General features: G+C 47.9%; 1 protein-coding gene across 10 annotated transcripts in view; it reads left to right on the forward strand.

The window, feature by feature from the left end:
• The window catches only part of LOC144178582 (transcription factor 12-like), a 114,605-nt gene that overhangs the window by 11,308 nt on the left and 88,246 nt on the right, over window positions 1-15,051 (forward strand). For 9 of the 10 annotated variants that reach the window (XM_077706523.1, XM_077706527.1, XM_077706529.1 and 6 more), the window contains exons 4-5: window positions 2,073-2,098; window positions 8,251-8,283. In XM_077706523.1, coding sequence (XP_077562649.1) covers window positions 2,073-2,098; window positions 8,251-8,283 — 59 coding nt within the window. The remainder of the gene's footprint in view (window positions 1-2,072; window positions 2,099-8,250; window positions 8,284-15,051) is intronic. The other variant, XM_077706528.1, reaches the window with a different exon arrangement.

Here is a 15,051-nt window from a genome sequence, read left to right on the forward strand (position 1 = left end):
GCGCGGCCGTGGAAATACCGCGCACGAATCGCGTGCAAGAACTCGCCCTGCGGTTCACGCACCTGCTTTGGTTGCTGTGGGCATTTGCGGCAGAGGGACGTCTAGGTGGTGCCCAAATCGCACGCAAAACGGGCCTTTTTTTCCAGCGAATTTTAAAAGGCAGCGTTTTTTGGGGGTTAATCTTGAAAGAACTTCCTTATGACATCAGGAGCCAGAATTACATAATCAAAAAGGGACATGGTTTAGCGCGAACCCAGTGAACCGCATGGGGTGTTTTCTACTCGCGAAAACGCGTCGCCCACGTCACAGGCGCGCTGACGCTGCCGCGGAACTACCCGCACGCTGCGCGTGGTGCTGCCGGCAGCGGCAACATGGCAGCGGTTTCGACCGCGAAGTGGTGACGGGAGCTCGAGCGACCGCTTCTAAGCGCTCTCTAAAATGCCGCAGAAGGTACGCACGAAGTTGCTTGTGAGGTAAAGGAGCTTATAATGTGGGCGAAAACGGTACAATAAAACATCATCCGCGCCGCTACTGAAAGGGCCCATGCAATACCTGCCGGGGTGGTAAGCCTTAACATGTCTGGCGGAGCCAGCCGGCTGCCTCGAGAGCTTCGAAACTGCCGCCATGGGGCGCGCGGCTCCCCATTGGCGCAAGTCGTCAGGCTCCTCCCACTGCCGCGCGCGCGAATCGTCGATGCGGGCGTCAAAAAATCGCACGCGCAACGCGCACGCGCAACGCACCATGCGGTTCACGTTGCATGTCAAGCCAGGACAATCAAGAAAAAAAGCAAAAGGTGCTTGCTGAAGCGCAACTTGGAGTTTCTATCCCGCAAGATGAAATAAACTCTGAAGCCGTAACTGAAGGCAAGCAAACCTCAAACTGAACAAACTGTAATTAATCAAAGTGCATTTTGAGAATTAGGGCACTTGCTGCAAATATGTTTTTCCGTATGATATAATGTCTTTTCTCTACGCTTTTTATATGCTTCACGGACCGTTTCCACAAAATGGCGCGTGTTGTACTGGTCAGGGAATTTCAACTAAAATGGTCATGGAAAACCTGGAAAAGTCAGGGAAATTGAATTAGGCAATTTGCTAGACACCCTGATAATACAAACTTGCTAAGAATGTTTTGCTCTAGCAGGGAACTGAACCGGGACTGATAATGATGTAAAGCCTCATAAAATGATTATAAAGGACGATAAAGCTTGGCTAGAAAATTATTTTCGTTCAGTCAGAAGTTGACGGGTGTAGACTGACGGGCTAGTTGTTACTTTGGAATCCTTCTTGAAGCACAGCACACTTAATAGGGGCGGGACACAGGAAGAAAAAGAGGGTGCGGACCCATCACTGTGTCAAGCATGCTGTGTTGAGGAACAAGATGACAGAATACCGAAAAAGGGGTGTAAGCCTAAAGGCGCTGTGTTTTGTAGTTGCTGAAAGAAAAACGAATCCTCACCACAGCTGAAAATGTGGGCCAAATGTAGGGCTTGCCCTTTGACCTTAAAGTGAAAGAAAGCGAAATTGAACAGTGAGAGCAATAGAAGGTCAAAAGAAAGTGTATGCAGCGTGCATTCTTCTTTTTCCATCTCGCCTTTTCTTCCTTTCAGAAAAAAAGAGTGACCTTTTGCTAACCAGGGCAGCACATTCTCCGTCGTTGTTTTTAAGGGGGAAAAAAGCTCTAATTTACTCGCTGGATGTTGTATGTTTTTTTCCGACCATGGAATATTGAGTTGCAAATGGTGTTTCTGTTCGTCTGCTGCAATGGCTTAGTGCTGAAGGTGTTTGGCTGGTCACCAGCATAAAATCGGGGTAGTTGAGTCACAATTGTGTCTCTTTTCCTTTTTGCTTTTATGAAGGTGAAAAGCTAGAACATGCGCATGTGTGGAAGAGCATTCCACGGGGTCTAAATTAATCTGCAGCTCTTTATTACCACGTGTCTCAAGCCAGCTGCAGCATTAGCACGTATGAGCTTAGATTTGAATCGTTTATGCTTTTTCGTTATCTGCTTTCTTGTCGAAAACTTTGTGTTCACAAGTGGTTAATCCCAGTTTTTTTTCTCTACCCTTGCAGGTATTACGAACAAAAGAAAACGAGACGTGAGTAATTTTCGAATGTTCTCTTTGGCGGGGTATCCCAGCAAAGTATCCGTGCAAGGTTTTTGCACCTGGCAGACTTGTTGGCTGTGACCGTGCTGTCATTCACTTTCAGTGCACGGTCTTTTAGAAGTCCCGAAATATTCCAAACGGGGTAAAGGTGGGTTGTAGAAACGCCCGTGTCGTTGACTTCGGTGCACATTCAATTATCCCAGATGGTCTTAAATTGCTGAAATATTTGCGTCACAGTGAGGGCAAAGTTAGGCGACTTCTGGGAAAATCGGTACTCGCACGTTAGGCCGTGGGTGCTTCGAAGAGGCTCGAGGAGAACCAGATATATCCGCTTCGCATCACTCCTCCACAATGTGTAACGAAGTTCCTCATGAGTGGCTATAAAATGTGAAAAACCTTGCCTCCTTCTCCTGGCTGGACTTCATCAGGGGGAATGGCCAAGTCATTCTGTGAATTAATTTGAGACAGCAGCATGGCTGGTACAATTGAGGGATACGTCGGGAAGGCTTCTGCACCACTAAGGCAGACCGCGTTCCGTGTCTTTTCTTATTTTGTGTGTTTAGTGTTTTTGATGTTTGATGTGTTTGTTGTGTTTTGGACACTATTGTGCCTCTTGACCAAGGTGCGGCTTTGGTGATTGAAACACTAATTGGAGTTGAAGGACGGCAGCGCAACAGTGCCCACGCGACTTCCGTGCCCATCCTTCTGTCAGTAATCATAGCGGTACCCATTTTTAACACCATCATTGGGAAATCAGAGAAAAAAAGTTATGCATATTTGGCATTCAAGCTTGCTTGCACAATCGTCTTCCACATCAGGTACTTCTTACTCATATGGTGCTGGGAAAGAAACTTAAAGAGCGCCTATTAGCGTGAATCCAGGATATTAGTGGCCAGCTGAAGCATTCACACAGTGATTACGATTCTCTTACTGTGAGAAGCTTTTTTTGGAGTCTTTGCAATTGCTAATCTATGCATTTTAAGACTTATCTGTGCAAAGCTTGTCTTTCTAGACATGATTCCTTATACTCAATCAGTAGCACCAAATGTTTTGAGGAGACAACCTATATAAACAGTTTGTAAGAGTTTGTGAAACACAAGTTGCAGTTATTTTATGGTTTATTTATTTATTTATTTATTTATTTATTTATTTATTAATTAAATTCTGCAGAATTGAGAGCCCAGGAAACAGTGGCAAAAAACACGCATAGAACATAGAACATACAAGTCGCTCTTTATACGACAAAGATGAGAAATAAAAGTGCAACAAACACTTGAAATATGAATATCAGAAAAAGCAAAAAGCAGCGCAAGTTGTGCAATAGAAGGAGTTAGCATAGTGTCAGAAAAACAAACAGTCGCAACAGGAGGATACGCAAAATGCAAGCAAACAGCGTATCCAACAACGCCAAAGGCGGGGTGTTAACTTGAGTCCGTGGCACTTTGGCTCAAACAATTGTAAGCTTCCTGCAAATGAAAGGGCACTGGACACAATGAATTCTATTCTTCAATAGTGCAGGGGAAAAATGAGAGCTTGAAAATGTTTGTCCTGGCAAAAAAGGGGGGTGAGAATGCTCATGGGTGTGACGAGTTTACGCTGAAAGTGTTGATAGGTGATACAATCTAATCCGAGCTGATTGTTGAACAATTCTTGCAGAAACTTCATGAAAAGGAATTTGAACCTTAATTCGGGAGTTTGGATGTTATTGGGGATCAGTTCAGTTACAGAGTCATCGTGGTTGTATTTGGAATAAACGAAATGTGCTGCCCTGCGTTGGATTTTCTGGAAGTTTTTGGTGTTCAATTTGGGGTACAGATTCCAATTTATACATGCCTGTTCCAATGCAGGTATAATGAGGGTGCTTGTGGGTAAGATATTACTCGTAGGAGGGAGCATCTCTAAGTTGATGCCTGAGCTGACATAACTTACGGGACGCTGATGCACAAGCATGGCTGATATGAGTATTCAACTTTAAATTATTAGTGATTGTACACCAAGATACTTACATTTATTAACTTAAGCTAAGGGATTGTGAAAAGCTGTGTAGCAAAGTTTGAAGGCCAACTGCACTCAAAATTTCCACCTCCTAAAAGTGTTATTTCCGTATAGTCTGCCTTAAAAAGACTGCAAGATGCAAAATGTGACACCTGAAATACGTGTATCTGCAGCACAAACGACCATAATAAAATCAGAGATTTCGAAACTGAAATTGACGAAAGCGCTACTGTTACGAAGAGGCTGAAGGAACGTTCCATCCGGCTTATCCGGCGAGCGAGCGGCGGCGTGCGGCGTGTGGCCGGCCAGCCGGGGCAAACCTGCACACAACACCACAGTCCTAGGAAAAGTGCACCGAGCGGAGCTTAACTGGCCCTCTTTGCTGGCTGTAGGAAAAGCGCAAGGCCGGCCGCAGTGTCACTTCCACTTCATGGCTGTTTGCCCGATCCACCAGCAGGTGCACCGTTGCCTGCGACGGAGCTGTTTTAAACATTTTTAACTGATTAAAAATGCATTTCACAGGGCTACCAGTAATGTCCCAGTTGGTTCGGTGGTACGTACTGTGCATTCAAAGTAATTTTGGCCAAGGTGAAATTTGAGTGCAGTTGGCTTGTAAGTGGACTAGCCTTATTGTTAAATATCAGAGAAACTGACTTAATTTAATCTTATCATAATGATTCCTTATCATAATTTGCCCTAGCTGGCCTTGCACTATGAAAATTCAACCATCATCATCAATTTAATCTCATACCCCATTTAGTGCCCCACAATGAACATTGTTAAACGCAGAAGTCGGGTCCATTTGGCCTTTCAGTCAGTGAACGTTAATTAATAGTGTACAGTTACCTGTGATCAGACGTATTTTTATTCTTTCATCAATTATATGAACAATATCATTACAATAAATGAGCAAAAGTAGAGGCCAAAGTATGCTACCTTGGAGAATGCCAGATGTAAAAAAGCGAACGTTAACATTTTAACCATTAATGTTGGCACTCTGCTTATGTTAGGTAGGAAGAAACCCATGTCATCAGAAAAGGAGGACTGCTCATAACACACAGCTTATCAAGTAGTTAATAATGGTGAGCGCAGTCAAACGTATTGTTACAAGAAATATGTCTATCTGGCTACCCTGGTCAAGAGTGCACACAAAAGAATTACTTTTGATAGTTGGGTAACGGCAGGCAAGCATTTCCAAAATCTGTGTGGCTGAGGGAACAATATTGCACTGGTTCAGGAACTGTGAGATACAAGTTGTAACGATATGTTCAAGAAGTTTATAGGCAGAATAAACTACTGAAATGGGATATAGCTAGGACTGATGAGGAAATAAGCCTTTTTATGAATCGAAATGCCTGCTGTCTTGAAGTCAGGGGCAAAGTAGCAGATATCAGAGATGCCTGGAAGATAAGAACAAGAAGCTCAGCCAGAGTTTGTGTATAATGCCAAAGAAAAGTGTTAGGTGCTATCAAGGACAAGGAATGATTTAACCTAAGAAGCACATTCAAAACATCAGCATAGAAGATAACATGAGCAATAAAAAGGAAATGTACATGTTTATTTTACATCATGGGCATATGTCAATGGTGCATTTGATGAGTACTTATTAGTCATGATTGCCTCAAGCAAATCCACATTCTAATCCTGTGGTATCAATTTGTTAGTTAATTCTGTGGCCAATGCTATAAATAATTCATCTAGCAAGTGAAAGCATCTGTACATTCTGCCCAAATGCCTGTAGAAGGTATACTTCAGCAAAAAACAAAAGAAATGCAGTATGTCTGTTTACTATACTGTGCCGGACATTGTTAATGAGACAGCTCCACATATGATGGTGATTCATGAATCACATTTTCATTCAACCACTTTGTTTTTTCTTAGCGGGGAATTGAAAGTGAGGATAAAGACAAAGCACACACTTTTTCAAATCGCTTCCGGGTTGCTTATTAGGTAATGAGTCCACAAAATATTTATTGCCACTTAATGACATGCTGAGAAGCATAAAATTTTTCTCTGTCTTGAGGTAAACTTGGCATGTACTAGCAGTCTCGTTAGCAATAAAGGCCTTGGTGGGACTCATTACTGCGTTTGCTGAAAGGTGGGGGCATGCTTTGGTGAAAAGCGTTATTCTTGTAGGAAAATAACATGTTAAAAAGGTTCGTGCATAGTGGCAGCTAATAACAAAGTTTTGGTGGTTATAGAATATTAAGCATATTTATACCCCTGTCACACGGGCACTTTCAATCACGATTGAGTCAATCCGGATCGAGCTCAATCCGGACCGGGCGCATTCTACACGTCAGTTTCAATCGCGATCGAGCTCGATCCCGCTCGAACTCAATCCTGGTTTCTCAAGCGCGATCGAGGCTTCCAAGCGCGATCGAACGAAAGCGGCGATACTCTCGTCCCCGCTCAGTAATGACACAGAAGGTGAAAACTTCAACTAATGCCACAAATTGTGTCAAATAACTTGACCCAAACAGGCGTGCGGTAACATTTCCATAGTTACGTATACCTATGACCGCGCGAAGTTACCAGACGCCGGCCGCAAGTACATTGTTAGCGCCATCTGGCGTACACAAGTGCAACCAGTGCAACTTCTCGATCGCGATTGAAACGGGCCGTGTAGCAGCAGCAGTACATCGAGCGCGCTCGAAAACTCAATCGCGATTTACTTCAATCGCGATTTAAAGTGCCCGTGTGACAGGGGTATTAATTACGTATTTGTTGGGCCCTCCCCAGTTCTTACCTCTAAGTAAAAACGGAGATATGTCCTAATAATTATATTTAAGTTGATGTGCTGCATCATTAACTTGTTCATCAATTTTATGGCCCACACATTTTCCGACCAATTTTTTTAATCAAGCTTTATCATTGCACTCTAAATTGTTTGCCGAGACATGAGCTCTACATTGTCCGTTTGTGAAGTTGACCAGCTTCCCACACTAGGACCCATTTTATGGTGCAGGGATGCCTAAATGTAACAATCAATGTGGTGCCTATTTCTACCAAAACTAGAACTTTGCACAATGCCCTTGGAGTTTGATAGCAAAAAAAATGGGCAATTAATGGGTAAGTGACTTGGAACAGGATCATTTCTTTATTTTGTCTCAGGCATGTCACGCGGCAGCGAGAAACTATCACGCGGACTTGATAGTTTCTGGCTGCCTTCTCAGATGCTGTCTTTCACAATTCAATACGTTTTTGTGGGAAAGTGGGCAATCTTGGTACATTGTGCCGCAAGAAAGTGCTTGGCATGCCCGTTTCCTATTTTGAGACATCTGGCCTGTAGAGGCATAGTGTAATCTTACTTGCTGGAGTACTTAAAAGCACCTATAAATTCGCATTGTGGGGTGCTATGTGTTCATTTGTTCCTGCTGGGAATCATTGAACGTCATTTCATTTAGGCCAGCTAGGAAAGGAGTTAGCGAAATATGGTGTTGGTGAATGCAGACATGCATGTTAAGAATTTGCATTTTATTTTTATTTTTTTCTGAAATATTCTTTTTGAAATCTGTTTCAATTGGGAATGTGATATCTATCTGTGAATACATACGGCACATTATTGTGCTATTGACTGTTTGTTTACTGATCGCTCATGGGAACCTTATGAAATGCAAGCACCTTTTCATGCAGCTTCACACAAGACTGTAACGAGCTGTTGTGCGTGTCCTATTTGGCATCAAAAGTAGTCATCCAATTACAATCATCTCACAAAAGTTCAACAATGTTTGGATGAGCTTATCTCTAGCCTGGAAGGTTTAGCCATAGAATTATCTCTGATGCGGGGAAACAAATGAACGTTTGCTTGATGAACTTTGATGAACTGATGTGTCCTGTTATACACATTTGAGCACTAACTTAATCTCTCATTTTGCTCTGTCCCCACAGTTACTTTGGTGCTTCTGGCTTGATCTGACTTGTGCCTTGCATTCCACACGCACATCGATCAGTCGCTGGGGTTGTCGCTTTACTAACTTCTGCTGCAGACCGTTCCGAGCGGAACATGCTTCTGAAAATCCCAAGCTGCGAGAGATTGTCACGCAAAAGAGTTATTTGGCGGCCTTAGCCGGCGGTCTTGCCTTGCTGCTTAGCATTTCTCTGGGTGCAGCCGTCTGACCAGTGTGTGACCTTTGTTTCGCGGGCAGGTCATAGAGCCAGACGATTTGGACGTCCAGTGGGTGAGTCGCTGCATGGCATCGCATGAATTCTCCACTTTCGTGTTTTCAGTGCTGGAAAGTACGCGCTATTTTCGAAGACTGCTTTCAAACCGAAAGTCACGACCAGGAACAAACTGTCGGTCAGCTGGCTTTGGCTGCACCCTCCAACCTGTGCAGCGGTTTGGTGGATTTGCTCAGTCCGGTTAATGGGCTTTGCGAAACTTTTGACCTGAGGACTAATTACTTCTGTTAACTTTGGAGGCTTTGATCATTTAACGAAGTAACCAACATTATGTAAGGTTGGGGCCGCTAGTTGAATCCATTGCGCAAGCAACTTCTCCACCATTGTCAGCGTCCTGCATTTTTGTTACGACAGCGGTTAAGTGTCTGACAGGTCGCTCAGAAGTATGGATTAGGCCATGTAGCCGGTGACTGGTGGTTGCCCTAAGCCAAATGGAGGCTTGTGAACTCGGCTTATGTGGCCCCTCAAACCATCCGCCATTTTTTTTCTTCCCGGCTTGCACAAATGGTTGGATACAACCACGACAACTTCAGATTGGATTCAATCTTCTTCCACCAAGAGAAAGCGCTGGGGGAAAAGGCTCAGTTCCAAAAATGGGGCACTCTGTTTGTGCCGTGATGCGCATGAAGCGTCAGTTTGAAGCAGAAGTGACCTTTTATTCTCCTGAATGCTATTTGCTGTTGAGCTAGCGCTCTCGCGGAACCGTCCGCTAGAACACCACACTGCTTCAACACTTGATGCGTTCCGTGACCGGACGCGTTGACCATACTTGTTTTGCGTGAACAGTTCTCCTTCCCCGCGAACTTTGGCACCGCGGGCCCTTGCCCTGCCGCAAGGAACGGCGGCACCACGTGCCACCGCGTTGCGGTTTGTCTCGGCAGCGACCTCCTCGGTGCCGTGGCCGTGCCCGTCGACGACCGGTTGCCTACGGCCTTGGTAGATATCGACGCCCCCTCGGCGGAACAGCTGGCCACGCCGCGATCCGACACGGCAGCTGCTCCCGCTCCTTGCCTTGCGCCCCGTGGTGGTCCACGCAGGGTCTACCTGCGGCGGCCTCGCGTGCGTGCGCGGGGAAGAAGACGCGGCGGAGGTCAAGGGTTCGTGCACCCTCGCGTCGCGCAATTGATCGACTGCCCTTGATCTTTGCGGCGCTGCCTCCGTGCCCCGCTCGTCGGTTTTAATTCGCCGGGTCGTGCGCGCGTTCTCTTTTAATTGCCAGCTACGCCGCGGTGATGGCCTGGCCTTCTATAGAGTGAATCGAGCCACCACCGTTCTTTGCATCTTTTTCGCCCGTTCCCCGCTGCTTTGACGGTGCCCGTTGGTTAGCGTCAAAGTTCTGGACGCGTCCTTCGATTACGGCGGAATGAGCAGGCGTTAGGCGAGGTCAACGCTGTTATTAAAGAAAATCGGCGGGCCTTGGGGTAGCCCGCGCGTCGAGTGCGCGTTCCGGGCGAGACCAACGCGTTTTCCGACTTTGCTTCGGTGTTTGCACTTGCTTACTTCCAACCATTGACAGCAGGTGTTCTTAGTTTTATATTGGTGTTACTATAGGTAATAAAAGGACCTAAAAGGAAGGGTGATGGAAGTGGCGTTTTGTGCTGCGTGCCAGTTGGGGGGCAAAAGGACGAGATTCTTGTTGGAGAAGCCAGCCAGCGCGCTATCGTTTATTAAAAGTTGCTCAATTTTGAAGCTGTTCCTGTGCGGAGCGTGACATTTCCTGCAAATAGGAGCAGTGTTTGTAAATAACAACCGCGAACCGCCACTACTGGGACACTAGTTTGACCCGAACCCTCGCTGCCAAGCCGAGCGGGCTGACGTGGTCGCCCATTTATAGAAGCAGAAAAATCGGAGTACACAAAAGAAGATCCGCCGAGAGCTTGACTCGTCCACTGCCGCAGGGGTAGTAGGGTCAGTGCGCGGACCACTGACTGCGTGCGTACTCGCGTGACGGGTACCGGTTGGAATGTAAAATGCCTTCCTGTGCGCGCCTCTCCGCTGACTGGCCTGCCAGTGTGGGCCGAAGAACAGGATGAGCACGGCACCTGTGACTGGATCGCCGGGAGCCGTACTTTTTCTGCGCCCTACATAGCCCGTCGGTTGGAACACTCCTTGGAGTTTTTTGTTCTTGAATTCATTTATGTGTGTCTCGTTCTCTGCTACTTCCCGGCGAATAGTGGTAAGGCAGGGTGGGAACGACAAAGAACAGCGGAAGACTGTCACAGGAGCGTTTACGCGACGTCTTCGATCCTACTGCCTTAAACGGGCACTTTATTTTTGCGGTGTCTCAACGCAGCGAGGCTTCTTTGTGGCAGCGTGTCGTTCGCGTGACCTCCCCCAGAAGTGGCGGCTTAGCGCTAAAGCCCCTTGATCTCCCAGCGGTGGAGAAACAAGCGAATTCCCTCGCCTCGGCTTCTACGCGCGTCCGTGCACGAGCGGCGGCGATAACGCGGCGAAAACGGACTTGTCCGACGCAGTGCATGCGCTCCGCCCGAGACGGACGTCCGCCCGCAGCGGGCCGTGCAACCGCTTGAAGAACGGTAGTGAGTGGTATGTGGACACGTGTAGCGCACTGGCGTGCACGCGGAGGCCGGACTTCCACTGGGTCCGTTTCCTGTCCGCAGGTGAACACCCGTGGCCGCGCGCGGAATGGGGTTGGCGGTGGCCTATAGCATCTAACCGGTGCGCGTCCGTGCCACTTGTTCCAGTAGCATTAAATCGCTGAGTGTTAAACAGGTGGTTGAAATGCGCACACAACGTTTGCACAGCGAAGCCGTGTATGGCTAGTTTTTGAAAATTGTTGCTCTAGCGGAGAGTCGCGTCGGCGAAGAATTTCGTTTGTTGAGGCAAACTCAACCTTCTGGTGAATGCTCTCTGCAGCTCTCACTCTAATGTAGGTGTCCCTGAAAGAAAAAGAAAGCTGAAATTGGTCCCCAGGACAACTCTATCATTACGTCGAGCTTCAGTTATTTGTGGTTATCAGCCAGTTCGCAGTGAATTTGTAAGCGTTACAGATTTCCCGGCTGCTGCCAATGCATGGCCGTGTACGGGGGAAGTACAGTTACAGAAAACGGCTGTAACTCTTGTTGTTCTTTAAAGGAGCCATGAAGACGAAATACAACTTGGGTTTATTAGAAATACTGCTTACTCCCGATAACAATGATACCAATATCATCGCAATCTTCGAACAAATAACGGAGATATTAAAGAAAACGTGTGAAGCAGTCGCGACCCCCTAGCCAATTTCCCGCAACTTTTCTGTGACGACACGGAACCTTGTTTGTGCGATTGGCGGCCGCTTAACTGACCTGTCGCGACGGCACATGACTGGATGTCTGTAATGGGGCCTCTAGTTCCATTTGACCGCATCGCGCTTGAATGCTAACGTGCAGTTAACGCACTGAAAATTGTTTTATTGTTGGCCCGTATGACGTCATTCTTGCTCATAACACGTCACTGCGGCGCAAAATTTGAAAGTTTTTAAATAATTCTTGCTTTATTTTTGTTAAAAAAAACATCTTTTGTGGCTGTAATGGCGCTGAGTGCGATACTGAATCCTAATTCTTTCAAATTAAACTAAGTTGTATTTTCTCTTCATAGCTCCTTTAAACTATCCCGAAACAAATCATACGACTATTAGCCGCCAATATGACTGTCATTACGCCGAGTTTCATCTACTTGTCGTAATACGTAGTTCTTCACAGTGAATGTGTAAATATTGCCGGATCACCGCTTGCTGTCAATACACGGGCTTTTTTGCCATCACAAACTTTATTTTGCCATCACAAACTACGTGAGGAAAATGGACAGCCCTATGTTTGTCCGCTAGAGTAAAACTAGCGGGAGAATGGTCAATCCGAAATGGCAAGCCAACTTGCTTTGTTTCGCGCACTCATTGGAGTGCACCCAGTTGCGCTGGTCATCCCTGGAAAGGCACGGAATTTTTAAAGTTTGTGATGGCATAATAAAATGTGCTATTTGTTTCCGAATGGACCTTTGAAATGGTCAGCTCAAACGTCTCCTAGATGGTTGTTGAGGCAACTGTTTACACCCCCCCCCCCCCCCCTTCTTTTGTTTTCTTTCGTTGCACCTTATTGCAACATTGGTGTCTCTGATGCCTCCGTTCGTCGTGTGGCGCCTTTCGGTATTGTGCATGCGGTTTGCGCCGGATTTGAATTCGGGAAATATATGTTTGTTCACTGCTCCTTTCGTTCGTTATGTTTGTACTCGTGCGCTTTCAAAGAAATATCTGGACAAAAGGAGAAAACCAGAAAAGGTTGATCTCGCCAAGAAAATGCACGTAATTGCAATGCTTTTTTGTTTTTTGCCATGGTTTGGATGGGCGCTTCTGGGGAAACAAATACCGACGCCTTAAAACACTGGCGAAGAATTGTCATGTCGACCTAGTCCAAGTGCTGCGTCCCATAAGGGTTCCTGATTTACCAAGTTTCGCAACTGCAGCAGCTCCGACGCCGCGAGAATGAATTTCTTTGTTTAGTTTTGCCGCATATTCGCGCGTTTGATGTGCCTGGGGCTGCGCAAAAGACGTGGACATTGTCCATTGGTAAAAATAGCGCCAATCGGACGCTCACTGTCGAAAAGGGGTTTTGTAGTTCGTCAGCTTTCTTGTTCCGGCGTTGGCGGGAAAGAAACGCGTTACTTTGTAACACGAATCCTGGTGTATACCGAACGCACAACTCAACGTTATTTACTCTTCTTTAGCTGCGGACGCCGACTTGACGCGGATAATTGCTGACCCGGGTGTCCGTGTGCTGCACCACTTGTCCGCCGGTCCGCCCACTCGCAGGCGGTGTTGATTGTGCTTGCTGTGCTCGCGTTTGCAGCGAGCTGCGCGTAATTGCCGAGGTAATTTGTGTTTTCCGTCCGTTCGCTCGCGTCGCGCATGAGCACCGAGACCCAGCTGAAGTGGTTCGATTCCTCCGACATGCTCCCTCGTCTTCGTCTGCTTGTGGACGTAATTTCTTGGCAAACTATCGCGCGACTAGATGCGAGCTAAATTCTCGGATAAGTCCCCCAGTGCGTGTCGCTAGCGGAATCGGAGGGACCTGTCACGGCGAGCGCGCGGGTCGGCCTTGGCCGGGCTTTCTGCGCTGCTACTACTACGACTTTCATTCATCCAGCGCGGGGAGGGGACGCGCGCGTTCGCACTGCTTGGCCTTCACCGCCGCGCGACTCGTTCTCTGCTTTTATTTTCCTTCCTCTCATCCCCGGAAAGGTATAGTAGGGCGGCCGATTTCCTCCGTTCGCATTCGCCGTCTCCGATCGCTGCGACCTGCTTTGAGCTCTCTCTTCTCTTTCCCCTCCACCCCCCCCCCCCCCCCTTTTTTTTTTTTTTTTTTCGGGTGAAACGCGCAGGTACTACTGTGCGGCCTACGCACTCACTCGAAGGGCCCTGCCCCGTGCGAAGTCTCGCAACTGCGTGTGTACCTTGAGGCGGAAATGAGGTTGGGCGACCGCTTTCTTGGTTTTCTGTACTGCCGTTTCGCTCGCGCCCTCCCCTCCCTCTGCCGGCGCTGGGAGGTTGCCGCTTCTGGGAGAGCGATCGCGATCGGGGGCTCTCGCGTGAGTCCGCCGTCGGCGCGTTCTGGGCGGCCCACGCGTCGGCGGCAACAATCCTTGCCTCTCGGTGGCCGCCTCCTCTCATTTGGCCAGCTTGTTTGGCGGCTCACGAAGTATTAGTTGGACGACACTCCTCAACCACGACCGTCAGTCTCGCACGGATCTCTGCCGCGTGCCCTGAAAATAAAAGAACAGAGCGTAGCTGGTGGAGTCGCGGCTGTGGGAGAGTTTGTATTTAGAAGTGGATCGGCGAGCATGCGTAATGCAGGTCGACGTGATAGATGCGCGCACGTTTGCGTGACCACCATCGTGAAAAGAATGGCTCCACACTTTTAGGGAAAGGGGGACGTCTGAGTTCCCACCACTACTACGAAAGTCTGCTGGAAGTTGTAGCGACGTAAGAGCGTAGGGTTCGGTGGCAAGCCGTGCTTCAAGACCGCGGTGCAAAGCCAGTCCCCGCAGTAGTTTCTCCACGCAATGCAAAACCCCCATCACACCCGCCGATTGTCTGTGGCTTGAGGAAGGGAAGAAAATACTTTTGACGTCGGATGTTCACCCTGGGACAGGCGTAACATGTACATGTGGTGGGGATGCCAAGGGACCCCCCCCCCCCCCATTTTTTTTTCTGCCATTGGGCATGATATTATATTGCCTACTTTTTACACGTGTTATCGTTCGACTTAAAAGTATCGCACAGCAGAGGGTACCAAGCGCGAGAACGTACGCAGTGTTTTTTTTTTTTTTTTTCCTTTTCTTTCGATAAGCACGAGTCGGCGCCGTGCGCGACCATCGTGAAAGCCGCGGTGTACCCACAGAAACCAAACAAGGTGGGCGGGCTTCCCAGTACCTGCCCAACGGCAGTTTCGGTGTCGTACTCGCGTAGTTACAGGTTAAGGGTGCCGGTGCAACACCCCGCGCAACCCTCAACGAGCGCAGCGATTAATTTAAATTACCAAACCCGGGGTCTCTCCCCAGAAACAAGCCCGCAGCAGTCGTCAAGCGTTTTCTTTCCAGTACCGACTGGCCGCTGGCGCCGTCGTTGTCATCTTTCAAGCATCTCCCGGGCCTCGAGGACGGTGGCCGCCGTCACCGCCGGGCTACCGACTAGACGGAGCGGCAGGCGAGACCTTGGCGGCGATCGTGCCCACACACGCGTTCGCGCTTTGGCTGGCCGGCGCCGCTGGCTCGTC

Source organism: Haemaphysalis longicornis, unplaced genomic scaffold (genome assembly GCF_048455015.1).
Source record: "Haemaphysalis longicornis isolate Haplotype H1 unplaced genomic scaffold, Haemaphysalis longicornis Haplotype H1 scaffold_4, whole genome shotgun sequence".
Lineage (NCBI taxonomy): Eukaryota > Metazoa > Arthropoda > Arachnida > Ixodida > Ixodidae > Haemaphysalis > Haemaphysalis longicornis.